Source organism: Vidua chalybeata, chromosome Z, assembly GCF_026979565.1.
Source record: "Vidua chalybeata isolate OUT-0048 chromosome Z, bVidCha1 merged haplotype, whole genome shotgun sequence".
In the NCBI taxonomy this organism is placed as follows: Eukaryota; Metazoa; Chordata; class Aves; order Passeriformes; family Viduidae; genus Vidua; species Vidua chalybeata.
This window is the reverse complement of record NC_071570.1, coordinates 74,031,182-74,056,156: the sequence shown is the minus strand read 5'-3', so window position 1 is coordinate 74,056,156 and position 24,975 is coordinate 74,031,182. Positions and strand designations below refer to the sequence as shown.

The 24,975-nt window shown below is 39.3% G+C and overlaps 1 protein-coding gene across 2 annotated transcripts in view; it reads right to left on the bottom strand.

Moving 5' to 3' along the window:
* The window catches only part of EDIL3 (EGF like repeats and discoidin domains 3), a 241,025-nt gene that overhangs the window by 70,753 nt on the left and 145,297 nt on the right, over positions 1 to 24,975 (bottom strand). For both annotated transcript variants that reach the window (XM_053968850.1, XM_053968851.1), the window contains one exon: positions 1,756 to 1,937. In XM_053968850.1, coding sequence (XP_053824825.1) covers positions 1,756 to 1,937 — 182 coding nt within the window. The remainder of the gene's footprint in view (positions 1 to 1,755; positions 1,938 to 24,975) is intronic.

The window sequence follows — 24,975 nt, the reverse complement described above, 5'->3', positions numbered from 1 at the left end:
CTGTAAGGGACTGGAGTAACCTCCAAACCTCCAAAAAAAAAAGAGAACAAATTCTTCAGACCTGATGCCATGGGCTGAGATTTTAGACACATTCTCTCCACTGGCCCAAGGATGTTCCTTGAAGCAAGAGCAGAGGGAAGACTTCCCAGGGAGCAAAGTCCAAGGGCGTCTGGCAACTGCCCCCATGGTGCCAAGCACAAATGTGGAAGGATCAGATCGTTAAATATCCCTATCCAGTTCTTCTCCTCAAAAAGACGTGTCTAGGGGGCCAGTGCTAAATGATTTTGAAATCTTTCTCCAGCTCATTTAATAAAGCCTACACTCTAACACAGCCCAAAAGCAGAATTTTTCATTATGCATTAAAGTTACATTAGCTTTCTACTCCCATGGAAATGAATCTGCTCAGGTCTCCCTGCGTGATCCTTTCCAGTTCTTTTCAATGTATAAATTTTACAGACTTCCTAACCCCTCTGATCTTTATGGAGGAAAACTGACTTACGACATGTTGAAGGGCCTTTGTGTTTTCACTCTGCAATAAATAACAAGCAGTAACACTAGTTTTTGTTTTCAGAGGTGACAAAATCCAGCACTCCCAATGCACCAGTTTCAGAAGACTTCATCAAGCAGTGCTTTGTGTCTGCTCTCCATACAAGAAAAATGAGCAGGTAATTCTGTATGTTTCTACCCCTAGATATGTAGGAGCCTCTCAGAAAAATAAAAAATGGTAGTCAGGGGAAAAACATTGACTATGAACAAATATTAATGTCATGTACACCAAGGAAGCCTCAAGAAGAATGTGTCTGGCAGAGCTGAGGGCATTATGGACAGTTCAACTTAATGCTGGCAGATGAAATGCTCAAATATCATGTTTTGCTAAATCCTGCAGTGGGTTCACTTGAAGGGAAGCATCCTCGTCACACATTGACCTTGAAAGTTTTCACATAAGTATCTAACTCACTAATGTTTATTAGCCAACAGCTAAAATTGCCAAAGCTCTGCCCAATTCACATATCATGAAAACACAATCCAAGCAAAGAGCTACAACAACCACTAGCTAATTATCTTCATTAAAACACTGCTACAGGACTTCATAATCACTGCTTTTACTGAAGTAATTTTTTGGGCAAGGGAAAATACAGTACACAGTGAGGGCAGTGCCATTTGAATCACTCTAGCAATAACATGCTTGAGTGGGATGTGAAAACCTGTATTTTCAGCCTCATGGATGTGTCCGAACTAACAGCTGTTTCAACCTTAATTAAAACAGTTCTTGTTACTTCCAGTAGTACTTAACCTGTGTGCCCAGAGCAGCTCAGCAAAGAGGACCAGCTCTTCCAGCATGCTCTGGCACTGCCAAAACCACGCTTCAAGCACCTTTAGCACGTGTCAGGGTATCTCCACCAAGAGATAAAGCTGTGATATGTTTCTCAGGAGCTGACCACCAAATACAACATCTGTGGAAAGCAGTTTTATGGAAGGAGCCTACATAAATCTGCTTCCACGGTTTAGAAGCCACAATGGAACATATGCACATGGTTTTTTAAATTAAAAAAAAAAAAAAAAAAGGGCTTGTGCATTTGTAAAGTCAAGATTATCACTGTTTTGCAACTAAATAGTCCCTTTTAGCCTCGCCTCTGTCTCTGACAGTGAATTAGAATCTAGCTGTTCATTAACCACTTGTCTTCATCAGTTTCTTAAGTGACACTGGCAATTGAATCAAGGATATTTTTTTTCCTCCTCAGCTCCATCTGTTACCTGAATCCATGGCCATCTGTCATTTTCTGCAGCAGTCCAGGCATTCACAAGACCCTTCTTATTAAGCCGTGCATAGTAGGGGTACCACTTCTGGAGTCCAAAAAGGGCTCGGTGAGTGGAGGATGCAGTGATTTGTTGGTTTGACACGATCCCTCCTTCTATCCCTAGAGGGCCAGAGCATCCTGCAAATGCAAAAAAAAAAAAAAAAAAAAAAAAAAATTGACTGAAATGATCAACTGTTCTGAGCCCCAAGTCACTGTAATTGCAATAGCATACAAACAGATCTAGAATATCATGCCAAATGCAGCTTAGAAGAAATTCAAAATACTTGACTATATCACCTGTTCGTAGAAATTAAAAAAAAAAAATACAAAAGTATTCCTTGCAAATAACTATTCTCATTATACAAGTAATGAAATTGATTAAATTTTCAATTTCTTTTAGCTTGTTCTAGCTGAAGACTTGAGAGTTTGGGTTTTATGGACACAATGAAGAAAAAAATCCTCAGATTCAAATATTGAAATGATTGTTAAAAGTAAATTTAAAATCCTGTAATTACTGCAAAGTTCCATATTGCTGTTCTTCCCTCAAAGTTCAGCATTTAACCAAAGTGCTACAAATTGTTATTGCAATTATCTCTAGAAATATGAAAATAGATATAAGTTATCATTCAGTTACATTAACAATATTTAAAGGTTTATCCATTTAATCAGAAAGTCTCAAAGCATGTATTTAACTGAAATGCTCCAGTGTTCATAATTTTATGTATGGTATTCATCATTAATTTATTCACCAGAAATACTTGTAGACCTAATCTTTTTTAAAAATCAAGATATTTCTGCATGCATTGTTTTTTTGAAGCCACTCCATTTGGGCACAGGAACAAAAGCATTCAGCTATTGTGAGCAATCCACAAATGTAAATTGAGAAAATTATGAAAACTCATTATATACAAACAATTGGCAGTTTATCTACTATTCATCACCCAACTGAGTATCTGAGATTTTCCTCTCCTCAGTTCTGATGCAGAATCTGAAGAGAAGGTTATCACAGGAATTATTCTGGCAGCCAGTGTTACTCTGTGGCCCAAAAGATCTGCTTTGCAGGTCAGCTGCACTTTGGCAATTTTGAGCACCACAGGGCAGATGTTTACTTATATTTCAGGTTTTCTCAGAAACCTGGCAGAGTTTCACCTCAAGCAGTACCCAAAAATGAATTCTGAAATCATACTGTTACCAAATCCGTACACCACACAGGCAGAAAGTCACAAACAATTTAATTCTTCATTAATTTAAAAAGATGCAGAGAAGAAAAAGTGACCAGTGCAATTTGCTCCTCTCAGCCAGGAGACGGCGCAGGGTTGTGCAGTCCCCAGGTGTGGGGTGATGATGGAGACAAAGATAAACAGAACTGAAGTTTTAAGTTGATTATGGTGATGGACAAGCACATGCTTGTGCTCTGTAAAGATAAAGCAAAGCTCCCATGCAGGTGGACTTCAGGGAGTGTTCCTCCTTAAAAGCCTTAAAAACTTCCAGGAGATGCTCAAATGAAATCCTGGCCCCACTCAAATTAGTGACCGACTTGCACCACGTCATGATTTCACACAGGTTTTTACCAGCCCACAAAGCTCAGCAAGAACCTAAACTCCTCATGCTACTTCTCTCTATCAGCCAAAAATAAAAGCTTTGCCTTCAGCACTTGAATAATAACGGCACAAAACGCGACCAAACGCGGCTCTCTCCTGTTGCTGTGCCAGGCGTGAGGTGGCACCAGAAGAAAAGAGTCTTTGTCACCAGCATGGTCAGGGACAATGCAGAACACATTCAGAAAACCCAAGAATGTTGGGAAGGTGTCATTCCCCATTGTGTTTTCATCAAGCATTGCTTGAGGGTTGAAAGACCTATTCAAATCTTAGCTGTTTCTGAAGTATTTTCATCAAAGCAGAATGGAATCTTTTGGTGTGCAAACTGCCGCACCTGCTTGGAAGACAGAGGTAAATGACTCCTCTCTCCTAAGAAAAGTGCAGGTTTTCAAAAGTTTCTTATGGCTAATTATTTAAAAAAAAAAAAAAATCTGTTCTGTTTCATAGTGTAAAAGAAAGTTCGCACAGATGTGTCTGTGTGCATGTGTAACTCACCAACACACGCGTACCTACAGGATACATGAATGAAATAAATTAACCATCTTTAACAGCTGCAATCATAGAGTAATAATTATTTAAAAATAGAGCTGTGAGAAAACAGAAGAGGGATTTTCTGAGGGGACCCTAAAGATGAGGCATGCTGGAGCCATGTTAATATTTGCCATGTCTTTTAATGCATCACGTGTCTGAGATGCATTAAATTTTATTTGAAATATGCGTGAAATCCTTACAGGACAAAGCCAAATTTTCCTTTCTAACTTGAAGGCAATTTCCTTTCTAAGTTTAATTACCAAGCACAGCACTTAACTCTATTTTTTCAGCTATGACCATACAAGTTCAGCAGCGTTTATCTTCCTTAGCTTTAGGAGGATTATTCCTGAAATCCAAAGACAGTCTCTACCTTCAGGGAGCAGGTACTTTATTGTGAAAGCTCCTTATTTTCTTTGCAGTTCCAGTCATGGTTTTGTCACATTTGTCCATTTTTCAATCTGAACTAAACAAAAATACCACTGCTAAAATTTAAAATTACCACATTAGAGATACTTTCTACTTTGGTGTTCAGTTCAGACATGACAACATGAGATGTGTGGAAAGCATGATACTAGATAATAATTCCTAAAAAATATTATAATTATATTTCTTAAATTATCAGAATATTCTCCTATTTTTTTTTAATTAATTGAACAGCCACGATTTCATCAAAAGTTTCATTAGGCTACTGTCAGTGAGGTCCTTCCACTATTAAATTTGCACTTTTGCTCACCCTTTAGGTATTTATTTTAATTAGACATCATTTTCTGCAAGAAAACCTTTCAATTCACTTTCTTTTATCAGTTAAAATCAAATATTGAACATATTTTTCGATAGTCAAATACCACAGCAAATGGACTTCCCTTGGCCATATGCTCATTAATTTCTTCCAAAACCTCCACTAGATTAGCAAGTCACTCTTCCTTCTTCTAAAAACTCTAATGGGGCTATTACTCTCTAAATTCACAAGAAATTTGTTTTTCCTAAGAACTCTCAGCTGAATGACCCATCTCTGGTTCCATTAAATGTGGTTTATCACTAAAAGATTGGTTACAGACCACTTCCTGCACACAATATTAAATTTCAGACACAAACCCCACTTTTCTTCAAGTTATCAATTATTTCTTTGTGTGTTTAAGAGCTCTGATATACCAGTGACTTCTAACAATAAAAATAGGAAAAAAAAGCTTTTTCAGTTTTTTTTTTTTTTTTTTTTTATTGAGAGGCATCTTTTGCAGAACAAGTGCAAGATGTATTATATTTTATTGTTATGCTTCTGCTTCTATTAAATCCATGGTTCTTTTAACAGAAATCATGACAACTTGGGAAATAACATCACTAGAGTGATAGATTGTGTACAATTCAGACTGGTCAATATTAGTCATTAAATTAAAAAAAGGATATTTTTATTAGTTAAGGCAGATGCATTGGGGTATGACAACACACTTGATGCAAAGAAATAAAGAAAAATTAAACAGCAATTAAGCTGCCTGACATGATACAGATTTTCCAGGCAGATTTTGTCATCTGGAGCTGTTATTTCAGTGTCATTAAAAAGCAAGATACTAAGGCAAGTTATATCCTACAGTGACAATTATGGGTATGCACTAAATAAACCCCATTTAATGCTTCTCTTTTTCTCACCAAACACAAACCTGTGCCCATAAAAATCTCACTATCTGCAGAGATAACAATGCCAAGGTGTACCAAGAAGTACATGAACAGATCCAGAGACGGATGGGAAAGGTCAGTAACAGAGGAAAAGTTAATTTTTCAGTTCTCCTTAGAATCCCTGCCATGTGAAGGCGGCAGAGTTATAAATCTGCCTTGGAGGCTTCTTTTACAACCTTAATTACATCTAGAAACATTATGCACCATTTTTCACCACAAACCAATAGGTTTTTGGTCCAGATTTCCCTTGTAGACCAAGGGTAGGGGGATCAAACAGCTCCCCAGAAAGGATGAGTTCTGTGCTTCCACCCTTATCTCTGGCAACAGCAAATCCCTCCAGCTGAACAATAATATTTGAGCAAAACAAAGTAAATGACAGCTAGCTTACTGTGGTACACATTGATATCTCGTCAGAAGAACCTTAAAGTAGGGAAATAAGTAGCTGATTCGTGTTCTTTATAGTGAAAAGACAAACTATTTTAAGATAAAGAGTTACTACAGCAAGAGATAATAAGAAGAAATGACTTGGTAAATATGTTACTTGAGCATATTTAATTTGAATATTTTACGTTTCCGTCAGTCCACAAATTAAGCAAAATGTCCAAATGGTTTAAAAATTGCTTGAAAATGTGATGATTATGCCTCTGCAACTAGAATGAAAAGGTTTCTTGTTATTGATGATGAAACATGCCTGATTTTGCAGCATGAATGTATAACTCTTATTTCCTCTGTTGGTCTGCCTCTAGCTAACGTCATCAAAACAAACAGATGCAAAATTGGAGGCAGAGAGAAAACAAATCTGCTTTAGACATCTGCAATCCTTTCTTCCTCCAAACACCTCATTTTCTGGAATGAGATTACCCTGGCTGTGTTTAGCAGGGCCTGGCAATGGTGCTGAACACAAACCCTGACAGTGGGATTACAGATGACCTCTGCTCCTGCTGCTCCCCACCACCCAGCCCAGGCTCCTGTTTCTTCTCATTCCTCCTGGCATGTAAATATTCTTGCCCACTTTGCTCTGCCAGGGACAGCTCTTAGATAACAGCAAGCCTGATTTTTAGGAGCTCATTAGATGGGTGTTTGAGAGTCTGCTACCAAAGTGACCACCTCTATACAAAGCAATGTTTTTTCAGGGCTTGCTTTGTCACAACCATTTCATGATAACCCCAAAAAATCTTCTTTACAAGTGCTACCCAAAGTGCTTTTGCAGAGAGGTGGCTGGAGACACAGCTTCTGTTCCTTCCTGAGGTGTCTGCAGACCCCATCACGGTTGCAGTGATGTGACAGTCCCCAAATGCCAACTTTACCACTGGACAATGGGGCTACAGATGACCACTGATATTGCATTAATTAATGCTGGTGTTTGCATAGATTACACGCAGGCAATCTAGGGTTCTACCTATTTCTTCTTGTTCTTCCACACAGAGATTTCCACGCCCTGCCTATGAGCAATTTTCCACACTGCAGTCCCTAGATTCACATCCCTCTGATGGATATTCAGAGGAATTTCCTACCTTGAGCAAGTGTGCAAAAAAGTTTTACTTCCAGCATAGCACAGGAGCCTATGGAGACAGCAGTGAAAGCAGATTATGTCTTTTTCTATATCATGTTGTGACTGAAATGGAGGGTGGTTATTCAGGACTCGTTTGCTCAGTTCTAGTCTAATTCCTCCATTCTGTTCCTTGGGTAGGATGGATAGGGTTGCAAATTTCACATCAAAACCCATTTATTCATAGATTAATGCTGGGCGACTGCAAGAGAAAACAAAGCTGAAGAAGGGCAGTAAAAAGGAGCATCAAAATTAAAGGAAGACACAACTTCTGATTCAGGAAGATCCTTACACTGAATACTCCTTGAAGCTGGGAAAATACACTGGGACAACCATTTCTCGGTGTTTTTCCCTTTTCTTACACTCATTCATCAATAATTCACTTCTGATCACTGTCTGAAACACAGCCAATGGATTGTCACCAGACCAAGCATTGTTATTCCTACGCTCAGAAACACGGGTATGTCTAAAACCTCATATCTGAAAAGGCGTAGTAAGATTTTTTTTTTTTTTTTTTAATTTTTTTTTAGTATATCTTCATGAGGTGATTGTGTTTTTAACTCCATCAAATTAAAAATACTGACATCATCCCCTGGCATATTCAAAGTGATTTTAATGGAACTGGGCTGAGAAGAATTTGAGAAAGAAGATTTGTGTATCCCTAGCTGAGAAAACCATAGCATCAAACTATCTGGAAAAGCTTCTATCCAAAGAAACGCCAACTACAGTGCAACAGCACCATTCCCAATGTGTTTCCTGAATCCTTTTTTATTTTTCCAGAGCTCTGGCAGTGAACATTCAACAACCCCACTTAGTGTTTGATTAGTACGACTTGGATCTTTCTTATTCCAGATTTTTTTGGGTCCTGATTCTATGAACGTGGACAAAAATGTTGTCTTCTTAGAACAGCACATCTCTTCTTGCCATATGGGTAACTGCAGAGCTGGGGGCACAACCCAAATTCCATGGCAGAGTTTAGAACTCAGGAAAATGATTGGCTTGACTGCAATGCTTGCTTAACACAAAACAGTTCCTCTGAGAAGGGGCGGACAGGAAGGGGGGAAGAGGTGGAGGAGTGGCCCTTTTATATTAGGGAGGTTTTGATGCCATGGAAATTGAAGCTAGTGATGATGAAGTTGAATGATTGTGGGTAAGGATTAAGGGGAAGGCCAACAAGGCTGACATCCCACTGGGAGTTGGTTACTGTCCACCCAACCAGGAAGAAGAGAGGGACAACTCATTCTATAAGCAGCTAGAGAATGTTTCATCAGCCCTTGTTTGTGTAGGTGACTGCAACCTACCAGACATCTGCTGGGAACTTAAAACAGCTGAAAAGAGGCAGTCCAGGAAATTTTTAGAGTGTGTGGAGGACAACTTTATGTGGCAGCTGGTGGGTGAGCCCACCAGGGAAGGGACTGTGTTGGACCTGTTGTTTACAAATAGAGATGGGCTGGTGGGAGATGTGGTGGTTGGAGGCTGCTTGGGACGCAGTGATCATGAAATTATACAATTCTCAATAGTTGGTGAAATCAGGAGGAATATCAATAAGACTCTCACACTGGACTTATGGAGGGCAGACTTTGGCCTACTTAGGAGACTTATTCAGAGATTCCTCGGGAAGCAGCCCTTAAAAACAAAGGAGTTCAGGAAAGGTGGGTGTGCTTCAAAACAGAGATCTTGAGGGCACAGGAACAGACTGTCCCTTTGTGCCAAAAGATGAGTTGACGAGGCAAATGTCCAGCCTGGATGGGCAAGGAGGTTTTGAATGAACTTAGGAATAAAAGAGGATGTATCATCTTTGGAAGGAGGGTCAGGTCTCTCAGGAAATATTTAAAGGTAGGTTGCTAGAACATATAGGAAAAAAATTAGCGGGGGGGGGGCAAAGCTCAGGTCAAACTTAATTTGGCAACTTTTGTAAAGGATAAGAAAATATGTTTTTGCCAAATATATTAATGGCAAAAGGAAGGGTAAGACCAACCTTTGCTCTCTACTGGATGTCGAAGAGAACTTAGTAATGCAGATGAGGAGAAAGCAGAAGTGCTTAACACCTTCTTTGCCTCAGTCTTTGGTGGGAAGACAGCTTGTGCTCAGGACAACTGTCCTCCTGGGCTGGTGGATGGTGTCAGGGAGTTGAATGACCCCCTGTTCTCCAGGAGGAGGCAGTCAGAGAACTGCTGAGCTGCTTGGATGTTCATAAATCCATGGGACCAGATAGGATCCACCCCAGGGGGATGAGGGAGCTGGCAGATGAGCTTGCCAAGCCGCTCTCCATCATTTACCAGCAGCCCTGGCTCACTGGGGAGGTTCCAGATGACTGGAAGCTGCCCAATGTGACACCCATTCTCAGCAAGGGTGGGAAGGAGGATCCTGGTAATTACAGGCCAGTCAGGCTGACCTCAGTACCCGGTAAGGTGATGGAACAGTTCATACTGAGTGCCATCACACAGCACTTACAGCATGGCCAGGGTGTCAGACCCAGCCACAGGGGTTTAGGAGGGGTAGGTCATGTTTGACCAACCTGGTCTCCTTCTATGGCCAGGTGACCCTCCTGGTGGATGTGGGACAGGCTGTGGATGTGTCTGTTTGGACTCCAGCAGGGCCTTTGGCACTGTCTCCCACAGCACACTCCTGGAAAAGCTGCAGCCCACGGCTGGGCCAGGAGCACTCTGTGCTGGGCTCAGAACTGGCTGCATGGCCAGCCCAGAGAGTGCTGGTGAGCAGTGCTGCATCCAGCTGGAGACAGTCACCAGGGGTGTCCCTCAGGGCTCTGTGCTGGGCCAGCTCTGTCCAATATTTTTATTGACGGCATGGATGTGGGCATTGAGTATTTCATCAGTAAATCTGCAGATGACACCGAGCTGGGAGCGCGTGTCCATCTGTTGGAAGGTAGGAGGGCTCTGCAGGGACACCTGGAACAGTTGGAGGGATGGGCAGAGTCCAATAAGATGAAGTTTAATAAGTCCAAGTGCCAAGTCCTGCATTTTGGCCACAACAACCCCTGCAGTGCTACAGGCTAGGGACAGAGGGGCTGGACAGTGACCGGCTGGAAAGGGACCTGGGGGTACTGGCTGACAGCAGGCTGCACATGAGCCAGCAGTGTGCCCTGATGGCCAAGAAGGCCAATGGCTGCTGGCCTGTGTCAGGAATAGTGTGGCCAGCAGAAGGGACATCATCCTTCCCCTGTACTCAGCACTGGTGAGGCCACACCTCGAGTGCTGTGTCCAGGTCTTGGCCCCTCAGTTTGGGAAGGACGTTGAGATGCTCGAGCATATCCAGAGGAGGCAACGAGGCTGGAGAGGGGCTTGGAACACAAATCCTGTGAGGAACGGCTGAGGGAGCTGGAGGTGTTGAGCCTGGAGAAAAGGAGACTTAGAGGTGACCTTGTCACTCTCCACAATTCACCTGAAAGGTGGCTGTGCTCAGGTGGGGTTGGTTTCTTTCTCTAGGAACTGACAGAACCAGAGGACACAGTCTCAAGCTGCTCCAAGGGAAATATAGGTTGGATATTAGGGAAAAGTTTTTTTACAGAAAGTGTGATGAAGTTCTGGAATGGTCTGCCCGGGGAGGTGGTGCAGTCGCCATTCCTGGGTGTGTTTAACAAAGCCTGGATGTGGCACTGGGTGCCAGGGCTGAGTTGAGGTGTTGGGGCTGGGTTGGACTCGATGCTCTTGGAGGTCTCTTCCAACCTGGTCATTCTGTGAGTCTGTGTGATTCTGAGTTTATGCCACTTATTTAAGTTACAGCATTTAACAATTCACTGATAGACATTGCTTTTATTTTATTTAGTTCTCAAGCAGCAAATCTGGATTTTTTGGGAAAAAAAATTATGTTGCAGTAAGGCCTTTAGTCTCTCAAACTCTGTTGGGCTCTCACGTAGAAATAAATTAATCTTTATGTGAAAAATGATTTTTACCTTTCAAACTGACACTGTGCAAAATAAGATTTCTACCATGTCTGAGTGTTGACATTAACCATCGACATAACTCACAGCCACTTAAATACCACTAAAATTAATCCAAATAAAATAAATTATGGTGCAGCACTAAAAACAAACAAACAAACAACAACAACAACAACAAAAAAAACCACTACCTCACAAGGATTAAACTACATTTATATTATAGAAGGTAAATTCATAGTAACTTTCTAGTAAAATAACTGTCATGCTTACACATCTAAGAGATGACAGACAAAGAAGCTTTAGCCCCTAACATAACAGCAATTGATTATTACTATTTTTAACTTAGGGTGGAGTGACATGAAAAAATACATGGCTCTAAGTTCTTTTTACCAATCCCAACATTTTTTGGTTTTGGGACCTGGATTTGGGCAGAGGTGAGTGGAGGAGATTTGTGCAGTGGTGGATCTAATAATTACTTACTTCACTTCTAATTGTTGCAAATGGTTGTGGCAAAGGCTTTAAGCCAATTAACAATTTAAGCATAACTTACGCATTTACAAACAAAATTAGGAAACAAGCTGCACTTAAAAATAATCTTTATTTACTGCTACTGGCCCGTGCACAACCCATGCATTTCTCCTCTTCTCGGGTAGTGACATAAATATTTTTTTGAACAATACAAGAAAACTCAACAGCTTTCCCGCTGTATTTTTAGTAAATTTGCAAATTAGACACTGTTCTGAGAACTACAAACAACTTCTTTCACAGTTTCTAGGCTTTATATTTGCATTCATATATCTTTAGTGGCATGTAGGTTTCTTTCTTTTTTTTGTTTGTGGAGTGTGCAGCACAAACAAAACCCTACCTGTGGGCCAATTGAATTAGATTGCAGTTTATCTTCTATTATCCTTAAATTTACTCCAAAGGATCTCGTTTTTTTTTGGGCCACAGTGCAATATTTCTACTAGAAAAGTTAATAATTTTGATAACCAACTGCAACTATTGCCAATCTGAAGGCAGCTCGTGACATATGCATGTATGTGGTTAATAATTGCACCTTAAATCCGCCTGCTCCAAAAAGTAACTTTGGAAAAAAAAAAAACAAAAACCAAAAAAAAACCCAAACCCAAAGGTTCTCTTGCAAGTGAGACTGCAATGACAAGATAGAGTCACACTGAAAGACAATCTGCATTTTTCTAGCAGGCCTACAATAGAAATCAGTGGGATTCCAGCACCAGGGTAATTAGAATTCCTGCCAGCTGGCTTGACAACGAGCATGTTCATTTGCCAGGAGAGGACTGTGTGCTTTTCAAGAAGCAATTCTTATTTTGCTGCCTGGAGATGTTCTTCCTGCCTTTTGTGGTTTTGGCATTGTTTTTATTCCCCCCTCCAGAAGAACAGCAACTGCTCCTAGAACTGACAGCACTGCTTGTTACAAGATGTGTTCATTGAAATTGTTATAAGAGGGATTCATTGGAATAGTTTAAAAACTATATTTTGGCACTCATGAATTCAGCATTACAATGGGGTACATGTTCTTCAGAAAGGAGTAAAAGGATGGGAATATTCTACAATATCCTGCTGTAGTCATATGCTAAATATGAGCTATATTTGCTGTACTGGACACAAAGTGCATGCAAACGATAGTAATTTAAATATGGCTACACAGAAACAGCCCTTATGGTCTCTAAGCTGTTTCCATCTTCTTCTATAACCCATCCAACATCTTAATAACTGTAAATTCAGATATCTTCATTTAGATCTTGCTCCCAGAAGCCGTTTGGTATAGATATAACCTTATATTCATGTAGAGCAGCTTTATGGATGAGGGCTCGAAGCCCTGTTAAAAAGACAGAATTAATTTAAGGGTCTTGCACTTTTATTAGGGTGGGAAAAAAAATTCAGAATGTAATTTCAGAAAGTTCTGGTTTTACATATATATGCAGTGGAAAAATTATTTTATTAGTATAGCAGTGCAGTAAAATGAGATATTTTATTTGTGACTCTGTGGTATATTTTAAGCATAGATATCTACATCCAGATTTTCTGAATATCCCCTTATTTTTCTTTATATCCCCTTATTTTTCCTTATCAACATCTATTTAACCATAAAAAGGACATTATTCTGAATTGTTTAGAGAAATATCTAACCAAACAAAGCAAACATAGGAATGCAATTCATGTGACTCAGCTTCAGACATCTGAAAATTCCATATCTACCCCAGACTAGCTGCTCACGCTCTGCTTGTCATTTGTGGGAGGAAACAGGCAAGCCTAAAGCACAATTTTTATAATTTCATCTGTTAAGAAAGCATTCAAGATAGATGTAATTAGTTTTTTCTGTGTCTACTGACCAAGAACAAACCTAGAGCATTATCTCAACTTGGTGCCTAGGTTTAGGAGGATAAAATTAAGTGAAATAAATGCAATGAATTTTAAAAACACTGAAAAAACATTGCTTTAAAAATATATGTTGATCTATTTTTTCTGCAGAGCTAGAGGTAGCTAGTAAGCATACCTGGGCTTTACAGAAAGAGGTATTTGAAGAAAGAATGAAGAAGGAAGGAGGAGATTAACATAATAATAATAATAATATTAATAATAATAACGAAACAGCATCCCAGACTTTGGTTTTCCTGTTGACAAAAATGATCACAAAAAGGTGGATGTGACTTTGGACCTGGCAGGGATGGAGCATCTGATGTGCAAGGAGACACTGAGAGGTGGAACTGTCCAGCCTGAAGAAGGGAAGGCTCAGGGGGATCTTATCCATGAAAAAATGTCTTGTGGGAGGGAGCGAACACCAAGGTTTAAAATGTGAAATTCTAACACCAAGTTTTAAAAATGGGAAATGCCATTTGAACACAAGAAAATGGGGTTGGTTTTACATTTTAGGTGTGTGTGATTCAAATTTTGTTTGGTGGTTGGCTTCTTTAGTTTGTTTTTCTGTGGTATTTTTAGTCTTGTGGTTTTGTTAATGTCGTTGGGTGGGTTTTTTTGGTTTTGTTTTTGTTTTGTCTTGGATATTTTTGGTTTTTTTTTTACAAGAGGTGGTGGAAATCTGTCTTTGGAGACACTAAAACCCTGAGTGGACACAGGCCTGGGCAGCTGGCTCAAGCTGTCCCTGCTCAAGGAGGGTGGCTGGAGGAGCTGGCACTGCCAATCTCATCCTGTCTGAGATGTTCTGGTTCCAAATTGCTGCAGCTCCAGTTCTTTTCAAATCAATGCTGACAGAGAGGAAATTCCTGGCAACAAACCAGCCCAGAGGATTCCTTCCCAAGAAGGAATAATCTGACATTGTTTTCTTGATTTTGGAACAACATTATTTCTCTTATTTAAAATAGGCGAAGATTTGTCCCTGAAGTACTTGACTTCATCTCGTACTATATAGTTTTACATGAAATAATAACACATAATTTTTTCATTAGCATTTTATCTCACCTGGGAGCCAGTTAGAGGTAGAACACCATATATTTACATACATACATACATATATATATACAGTACAGTTTCATAATGTGTTTGCAGTTCCAATTTTTAAAAACAAATTTAGATATGAAAATATTTTGGTTCCAACCAGTCCCAGCTTTTTAGAATGATAGCTGACAAACAAATATTGTGTTTCCTTTCCTATACCAAATCAATTTTTTCCTGGTTAATGTATGGGTAATCAGCATATTTTAAAAAAGTACTAATTTTAGGAATTATATATTCATTTCCAGGAGAAGGTAGAGGACCAAGGAGACTTCTCATTTTACCAGAAGCTGCTGCCTTTGCAAGTGTGTGTAGACCATATCTGTGAGCTCACACCACGACAGACTGAAGAGGAGCTAAAACCTGAAGTTATCTGAAGCACTGGTTTGGCTTTGTAAGTTCAGTTTGACTTCAGTCCTGCTTGCACAGAGCACACACATTGTCTGAAGGACAGTTATCCATCCCAGCTCATTATCCCATTAATTGTTTCATGGCTGGGCTGCAGTGGTCCAGCAGAATTCATTGCAGTGTACCAGTGCAGCTGGAGGTTATACAGACACAGAAGGTATATTCCCAAATACTCATTTTTTGAAATGCATTTCCCTCCTTTTTAAAGATTTTTAAATTTTTTTTTTAATTTTTATTTTCTGCCAGGCACATTCTCAGTGCCATCTCATCTGTTCTCAAGTTCATGTTTTTTTTTTTTTCCTTGCCACAAGCAGCTATTGCTTCTTATGCCTCCTCTCAAAACATCATTTTTAAATACAAGCAAAGCCTAATCCCTCCCACACAGAGGCAGGTTTTCACTTGGAATTAATTCCAGGTTGTACAAGTCCTGTGCATGGAACACTAACTTTTAAAATTTTAAAACTCCACAGCTCTCTAAAAGAAATTTAAAATTACCATTGCCCAAAGGAGATGGTGTAATACGACAGTCATGTGAGCTATAAATCTGATTTAGATAATCAGACCATTACTAAAAAACTAAAAACCTCTAGTTTCAGCATTTTGGTGCTGCTTTGGGATTGAGTATCCAGTGTCTCATTTTATGGGCTGGTGTTTGGGGAATCCTCGTGACCACAACACAGCTCAGCTCTGCACATTTTAGCCACTGGGTATTTCAATCATTCTGCAGCTGATCAAACTGTTTGCTCAGTCTTGGTAGCTCAAGTGGTTTTTTTTTTTTTTTTTTTTTTCCACAATTCAATGTTCTGATCTGAGAGATATTGAGCAGCACTGTTGTAACGATTCGTGTTAATTGTTCTGAGGACTCATCCTACGGGCACAACCAAATCAATGTTTTCATTCCCATTGAAGGAATTTAATCAGCATTTCCACTGGGACAAGGCAGCAAGCAGATCATGTGTTCCTCTTTCTAGTCAATCACAGTGCAAATGAAATAGCAAAATATCATTTACAAGCACTCTCTTTTTTTTTTTTTTCTGGCACTTCAGTAGACTTGGAGAACATGCAGCGCCAGTGATAGTGTCAGATTTTTTTTTTGTCTAGATGAAAAAGAAGTCACAGGCTTTGTAACTTCAAGGTGACTCCTAACTACACCATGAAACAGCACATTTCCACGTTCCTGGATGTGGTTATTCTATAAAGCTATTCACCTCTGAAATCTGAATAACAGAAGACATTTATCTCCATGAGTTTGCCCCACAGATTTAAAACGAAACAAAATGGATTTCCTTGACCTATTAGCATTTTAATTATTATTATTCTGATTCCTGAAGTGTGACACCCAAGGATGTTAGTAAACAGTGTGGTGCTGCAGTACTGAGGTGCAGGGTATGATTAATCTTGTTTTATGCCTTCACATAAAATAATGCTCGTCAAAGGCAACATCTTCACCAATTTGCATCAGCAGCAGCTAACGAGCACACAGACACTTTGAGACAAGCAAAACTTTTCAAAGGATGCTGTGTTGAGCTTCAGGTCTGCAGGAAGTGACATGAGAATGAGGTGATTAGCTATGTTCCATGCAGCAGAAGACAGCTTTTCAGACAGTAATGGGAAGAATTGCTACCTATTTGCTGACATGTCCAAAGAGATTAAACCCTTTTTATGCTGATGTAACATCTCCTCCAAAAGCAGTGCATTATTCTATTACCACCATGGCCAGCACAGTCCATGGGCATAAGCAGTGGCCATCAGGACTAATCAAATAAAAAGAAATTGAATGTTACTTTCTACTTCTCAAGTGTGCCGTTATTGACGAGTGACTGTCGTGTGCTTCCGTTATCAAACCTTCTTTCATATTTTTATAATAATGAAAGATTAAGATTAAGATTTATTTTGGGCCTTTATGTGCTCTAATTTAAGATTAACTTTGGGCCTTTATGTGCTCTACAGACTCCATGCTGAGGACTCAGACTGAAAATAAAGTTAGGCAACTCTTGGATAGTCTGAGATTTATAAAAAAAATAGTAAGCAGGAAGGATTTTAGGTTTCTTTCAGTTTTTTTTTTTTTTTTTTTCTTTACACCACTTTTTCTAGTGGTGAAGTGATTTCATGGCACAGTGTTTTTAAGAATTGGGCCAAAAAAAGATTCGGGAACTACAGAGGTTTACTGATAGATAGTTCTATAATTAAGATCAGGAGGAACCTAAGAAAAGATGTGAAAAAGAGCCAATATTCCCCCTGTAAATTGCAGTTCTGCTTCACTTGTTGAAGTCCTTTAATAGAGATGATATGCACAGGGATAAAGGAAACACAGTGGAAACAGCACACTTGGATTTTTTCAGAAGGCACTTGATGAGGTTCCACATGAAAGGATCTTTCCAGGGAGTGGTGAAATGGCCCTGCTATAGCCAGAAGTCTAATTACAGAGCAGAAAATGTCTTTTCAGGACAAAATGTTAGCAGTGGCATTCCCCTAGGGTCATTGCTGGAGTCAGTTTTACTCATCAGCGACCTGGAGGAAATTGTGAATGGGCAAATTGCCCAATTTGAAGCTCTCTGGACCAAATGCCACTCAGATGATGAGCAGCTCCAGAAGGACGTGGAAAACTGAGTGAGTGGCCAAAAGGGTGACAGACGAACCTCAGTGTACTCAAAGAGAAGAGACAAAATCCCTAAAATGTGCCTGCACTGCACTGAACTTGGAAATGGCCATTACAGCTGCAAAGAGCACAGGATTGTTCAAGATGGAGAATGAGGAGGGATACAACTTCACATAAACACTGGCAAGATGAATACAAGTGCTGCTTGTCCCCTGGACATTACTGAAATTAGGGAGCACTCACTGAAATGCACAAGAAATCAGCTTAGTCTGTTTAAAAAAAAAAAAAAAAAAGTAATTATCGGTATGGCGGGCTGTGATCTTCTGGGGCCTTCCAGAAGATGCAGCACCCAAGGGTTCAAAAAAGAACTAGACAAATTCTGGCACTGCAGGTCCAAGGAGGATACTAAAGAGACTGACCAGGGGTGTACTTTTAATATTCCTGCTAAATTATTGTCATTACCACAGCCAGAGACACACCCACTGATGAAATACCTGCCCTAATATGAAGGATTTTTGCATTCTTAAGAATTTAGCACTGACATGGTAGTGAAATTTAGCTAAGAATCCCTTTTTTTTATTATTCATATAAGTAGCATATTTAAAAATAAACTCTCCAAGAAAACACTCTGCATACATAATGAATACATCCATTAGAACAGAAACTAAACATTAAAAAGATACTTTTTTAGAAGCATATCCTTTTAATGCTGCTTATAGGCTCTTTACTTGGTGTTCTGTAGGAAACCTAATTATCCAATGATTTAATATTACACAGGAAAAAAAAAAAAAAACAACTTTGTTAGGGGATTACCAAGAAGAGGGTTGTATTTCTCAGCTGAAAAGCTAAGTAATAATATTCTCTTTCCTGAAATAAAAATAAACATGATCAATGAAGCCAGCAGATAACTGTGGTGCTTACATTTCAAGTGTTTAGGTAACATCACGCAGTCACCAAAATCCAAATAATTTGGCATTTTTGTTTTAAGAGTAAAATATATATATACATTTGAATTTCTTGTGGAGAAAATCTTCTCACCTAATCTCACAAAAAGCTTTTTGAAGGCGTTTGAAGAGGCATAGAATGATTTTGTAGCTTTCACTACTATCTATGTAAAAACAACCATTCATAAATGTTACAAGAAAAGGCAAATATGAAGTTACCTGTCAGCAATATATCAATAGGTGTAAATACACCAATTTCCCTTGATTCATTAAACTCTGATGTCTGAATGTGAACCATTAGGAAATTCCATATAAAGTTGTTCAAGGCAAAATTGCAGTGCAATTACCAGGGCCAACCTGCTTGGTTCTTTTGATTCTACAAAATAAGACTAGTGCTAAACTGAGCTATTAGTTATCCTTAATGATTTATCAAAAAACTTTAAGTAAAAAAAAAAACAAAACCAAAAAAAACAACAAAACAGTTTAAATTCCCAATATTCTCTTCACTCCATGTCTCCACTGCCAGTGCAAAATTCTCATATGACCCCAGAAACTTCCTAACGTTTTTCTTGTCTAAATCTCACTTTGTAAAATTCCTTGTGACTTCCAATCCCCTTGGGGTTTACAGGGACCAAAGCCTTACAACATTGGGGGCTGTTTTGCTAATTCAGCTGCAGGAGGAATTGACAGAGCAGGGAAATTCGTTTCCCAAGATGCCTTTTTGAGAAGACCTAATCTCAGCAGAACTCAGCATCGAGGGAGGGATGTGAGCACTTGGCTGCCACGTCTCTTCACCATCCCTGTTTTGCATCCAAAACTGTGAATAACAATGAGCTGCAGGGAAATGGGGCAGCTGGAGCTGCAGTTTTATGTCCCTTTCAGGAGTTGTAAAGTTTGAGTGAACAAGACTAGGGTCTGCTTGCAAGGGAAGGAAATTCCTTCCCTGTCTGATCAGATCTGGAATAATTTATCCATGCCCCCACTCCTGGGGTACAGGGAATTCTTGCCTTCTGAAGGTGCTCCAGTGTGCATAAAAAATTCAGAGACTTACATCAGAGACTGGAATCTGCTTTTCCCTTCTCCAGCCACAGAGGAGGATGGTGATCTCTCAGCTTTTCCAAAAGGAAACACTCCTCTGCATTACATTCTTACACATGGGCACATTGGGCAGGTATGGTTTTTGCTGCTCACAAAAATTACTCTTCTGCCACCTTTCTTTCCCACTAATTTAGCAAATTCCCTACCCAGTAATCTTGGTGAATCACTGGGCCTGCTTCTCTTATACTTTGCAGCTGCAGTCACTGGACTAGTTGGCCTAAAAATTAAGCTTTCTACCTACCCCACATTTTTTTTTTTTTAAGTGTGGAAAGCCTCTGAAATTAGCACTCTCCATTACTAAACAGCAACAAAAAACAACCTAAAAATGGTGTTTCAATATTTAAAACAGTGTAAAATCAATTCTAGAGAAATGTAACATATAAAGAGGGCAGACACGTTGCACTTCATTATTAAATCCCATTTTACTTCCAGCAGATATATCTTTATGTCTAAGATTAAACACAGCTTTTAAAGGACCTGTGCCCCATTTCACCTGCAGAAAACTCAGTGGAAAACCCACCACACCTTCAGCAGAGATGAGGCTGAACTGATTCCATTGTGCACTTTGGGAAAGAAGTTTAATTCTTGAGGATTTTCCACCTGACCTTTTTTATCATGAAAAAAATCTTCCTATATCTAAAAATGAGTGAAACCAGACACTCACTCAAAGTCACACCTAATGGAAGGGAAAAAGGCATTATGAAGGATATTCTGGAGGGACCAGGAGGTAAGAAAAAGAAGATGAAGAGGTATCATTAATTACAATAAAATTAATATTCAGCTTCCTGTATGGAAGATCGCATCCAGAAGAACGAGGAAATTTTTCAGAATTACTGAAGAAAAAATAAACCTTTTTTGCTGAGAGTGGACATGAGGATTCAAATTTGCTTTGTAAAGTTGTAAATTCCCCAGCATTATTTGTTTTTTGCTAACTTTGATGTAATGAAGTACAACACTGTTACTTATTGTGCTACATCTACAAAGAAAGCTCATATCACAGATGAGTAAAATTGAATTTTGTAAAAAACAGGAAGAGTGCAATTACAAAATTAGATATCAGCAACAGGAGCATAAATGGGAATTTATATTATTAGAATGACAATAAATATAATATTGCAAACTACACACTGAAACTGATCTTCAATGAAAGCGTGCAATGTTAATATCAAATATACAGATTTGCCAATGCAGGGAAATCATGTTTATGGGTGAGGTCTATCAGATTTTGCTGAATCAGCCATGGATATTGATGTATTTTAAAAGGTAAAAGTTTTACATGATATTTTCTCAAAGAAAATGTCTATCTGCACCAAACTAAGAGATGGCCAAATTACATTCAGCATTGATAGAGGAAAACAGCCACTGATACTAAGGAAAATTGAAATAGGAGTTAATTCTGTCTGCTCTTCTTGGAAGGCACTCTTGTAAATATTTCAAGTTTTCACTCTACTTTATTTCAAAAACTCACCTGCACCCTTCTGAGCCCCTCTTTACCATCAGCATGATCAAAAGAAAACAAAATTTGTTCTCTCTCTCTATTGAGCTGCCACCAAATCTTTCACATCAGCTCATCCCCTTGCAAGCCTTGGGATCATTTGATGGAATGAACAAGTGGAAGTGGTGGCAGTTGGGGACTGGAGCAGCTGCCAGCCCCCAGCCTCCCCTGCCAGGTCCCTGACACGTGGCTGCACCAGTGCCTGCCACCGCGGCCGTGCCGGACTGTCCGGAGCAGCAGGAGCTGCAAACCTTCCCTCAGCGGGAAGCTGAGCACTCCACATTTCTCATTTCCTTCTCCTCCTGAGAGCTGCAGGTGGGAGAGCTGTGCTTAGTGTGGAGACTTTAGTTCATTTGGGGCTCGTGTAACTGCGTTCTGTTTTTTTTTTTTTTTTTTTTTTTTTTTTCTCCCCTGTAGTTCATATGGATTTTCACATTTCACAGCTTGGCTCGAGCTCCACGACTAAATGAAACTCCAAAATGTGAGTCAGCTTTCAAAGCTCCAGGTTTTGCAAGTTTTATGCCATGCTCACTTGTAAGTCTACTCTGTGCCTGGCTTGTTAACTACTGCAGAGCTCGAGACACTTTCATTTTGAGGAGTTTGTGCAGCCCTGGAGATGATTTTACTCAAATTGATGATTCCTGTGTCCACCAAAGGGTAGCAGCAAACAAGACCAGGCTAATTCTTATGGCAAGCCACCCTCCACAATCAATCCATTTGGAAGTAAATACCCAATATCTTATATAATAAGCCTTGAAATAAGGTATTTCAAAATGTTCCTGTGACTTGGCTATTGGGAACTTTTTTTAACTGACTGCAGCTGTAAATTTTTTATATTTAATATACTCTTATATGTTTATATTTAATATATACCCCTTTTCATAAGTTTATAATCATTAGTGGTTTTTCATTCCATACTTTTAGGAGACTTTTTTTGGTCATAATAACCCGTGATTTGTTTTGAGCTTCCTTCTACAGTCTACAGTCCAGCTTTTATTTCTTTTATAGTACCAATTTCTTACCTGCAAATTATTTTTCATTTCTGTGAGTACATAAAAAAAGAATGTGCATTATTGACCAAACCAGGAACTTAAGAGCTATAGGGGCTACTTTGAGAATAATGGAGTGCTGTAATTTTTCTTTTAAGGCTTAGAAATATTGAAATATTCATTGTCATAGACTTTGCCACACATAAAAACGCACATAAAAGTCTTCCAACAAAGGAACAGTGGATCATATTTATAAGATGAGGATTTTTTTTTTCTCCTCTACTCTTTGTGAGTGTCTAGGATTCTGTGAAAAGCTAAATTCACAGTGGTCCCTCAGAAGGAAAAGAAGTAGAAGGAATCCCTGACTCCATCCTCTTTTTACTGAGGGTAACTTAGTCAAGAATGACACAAACCCTTTAGAAAAGCAGATCCACAGGTTAAAGTAGGAAAACATGGCAAGAGAGTTGCCACAACAAGGTGGTTAAATCCAAAGTCAACAATATAGGGTTGAATGCAGGGTTGAGTTAATATTGTGGGTTTTGACACCTCACAGAAGCTATTATTGTACTTGATGACTCATGGAGTAAGGAAACAGTTACACATTTAAAATATTCCTATTAGGCCTTCAGGGCTTGCCTGGGTATTTTACATTGAGTTTCTGCCAGGTAAAGATGGAATCCTCCCCCGCCTAATCAAAACAAGATATTGAGAAATTAGTTTTCAAAGGGAGATGTTTCTGCACAGTGCCAGTGGAGCAAGATGAAAATGTACCCAAAGGCACAGGGCTGAGGACTTTGTTTCAACATCAAACACGGCGAGATCAGTCTCATTTCTCTTCTGTGCTGAATGGGAGAACTGCAATTCTGATCTGCTGAGCCCAGTTCTGCAAACACCTCTGTGGCCTGCACGGGATGCCTGGGCCAGAGAAAGTCCCCAGTGGAAGGGCCAGGGTGGAGCTTTGTTTGAAGGTTTTAGAAATGTTGGAGTTTGATTAATATTTCTCACTAGGTCATTGAAATGCCTGGGAGAACATTTCAATGTTAACAACGTGTTCTGTCGTTTCCATAACATTTTCTGCCTCTTTGCACTTTCATACCAAATGAAAGCAGAAATGCCTGCCAGACAAGATTCACACAGAGGTGCAGATTCAGCAAAAATCATCATTTTCAGCAAGAGGTTCAACAGGGGTTTTGTCCAATGCAAATATAGAAACTGTATTCCATTCAAGATTAGCTGAAATAGTTAAAGATGTGCATAAAGCAGAATTCTTATCACTGATGTTAGCCTCTCTTTCGAGGACCAATTCAACTTTTGAAATAATTTTTGCTTCTGTTCTTCTGGCATGTTCAGTAAAGGACAAATTACTGAGGCTGAGTTGAATTACATGGCTTAAAGTCACATTTGACATGCAGAAATTCTCGCTCCTGCACTTTCAAAGCGTCTATGTTTCTGCTCCGAGATACTTCTGTAATCCAGGGAGCTCACACTAGTACTATTAACTTGATATTAAATAAATAAAATTCTTTGAGGCACAATTTTTTTTTATTATTTCTTTTGTATGAGATTAACCCCACATAATCCCATAATCCCATAAATCCACAATGATATCATGTGAATGATAAATTAACTACCCTGAGGACATTAAAAAAATAATTCTCTATGATTAATAATTTTATATACATACATCTACACATGCACACACATATATGCATATCTATAAAACTTCCTTAATTTTTCCATGGAAGTCCTGAACTTGTCTAAATAATGACTAGCAAGAATATTGATATTTACAGATTTTTTTTCTGCAGTTCATCCTCTGCTGACAATAAACCGATAACTCTGACTTTTAAATTTTAAGATCTCTGAAGTGAAAAAAAGCAAGAAAAATATTAAAATTTAGATAAACTCTTCCCTTAGCTTTAAAAGTTAATTAAAGAAGAGTTTCTACTTGCTTGATTAGACCCCAGTTTGCTCAACATTTTTTTAACTGGTTAAGCTTTGATTTCATGCCCAGTCTCTTTCCCTTGTTATTCCTTTGTACCAGCCCAATACCTGTGTGGCTGCGAAGTTCATTGGATCAAAGAACTGATCTGCTTTATTAATTACCTTCTTTTTCCCCCTCTTGCCACTCTTTCATTAGTGTTTTTGTCCAGCTTTGTATTCCAATGATTTCTGACTTTATGTTTAACACTCATGATTTGAGATAATGAAACGGGCACACATTCAAAGCAACGAAGAATAAGCTTAAACTCAAACTTTATAATTAATTAGTCACAGAATTAGTCAAACTGATATTTTTTTTTAGCTGTAGGGAAGAGTATGCCCTCCTAAATGTCATTGACAGAGATTTTTATGATAATCAGTAATTTAGGGAACTCAAGTCTGTGTTGATTCCTGGCAGGTGAAGGATTTCACAGTGGCTCACTTGCAAGCTCAACGTGTTTACTTGTCTTAGGTTGGAAATGGGGGTGTGTGTTCCATCCCCATCTGTCAGAGCTGGGGCAGTTACCTCCTGCTCATTGGGCAGTTTTTTCTTCATCTCTTCCACAACCCATCCTCCCTCCAGGAGATACCTTCTGTTAATGGGCTATTAATTATTAATTATTTTCTGTTCATGGACTATTAATTATTAATTACCTTCTGTTCAATGGCCAGTGAGTGTCCCTGCATGGCTGAAAAAATTCCACCATCCCATGGGGAGATGCTCTGCCCAGGGGATGGAGCCAAGCATTCCTACCTGGATACAATCTGAGGCTTTGGGACACCACAGCAGCCTTTGCCCACTGCATTCCCAGAGGAGCAGCTTTCTGCCCCACTGCATTCCCAGAGGGAGCCCAGGCCCATCTCCAGCAGCCCTGGAGCTCCAGAGGAAAACTCCAGCCTTGTCCAGGATCCTGCTCCAGCAGAAGCACAGCTGGC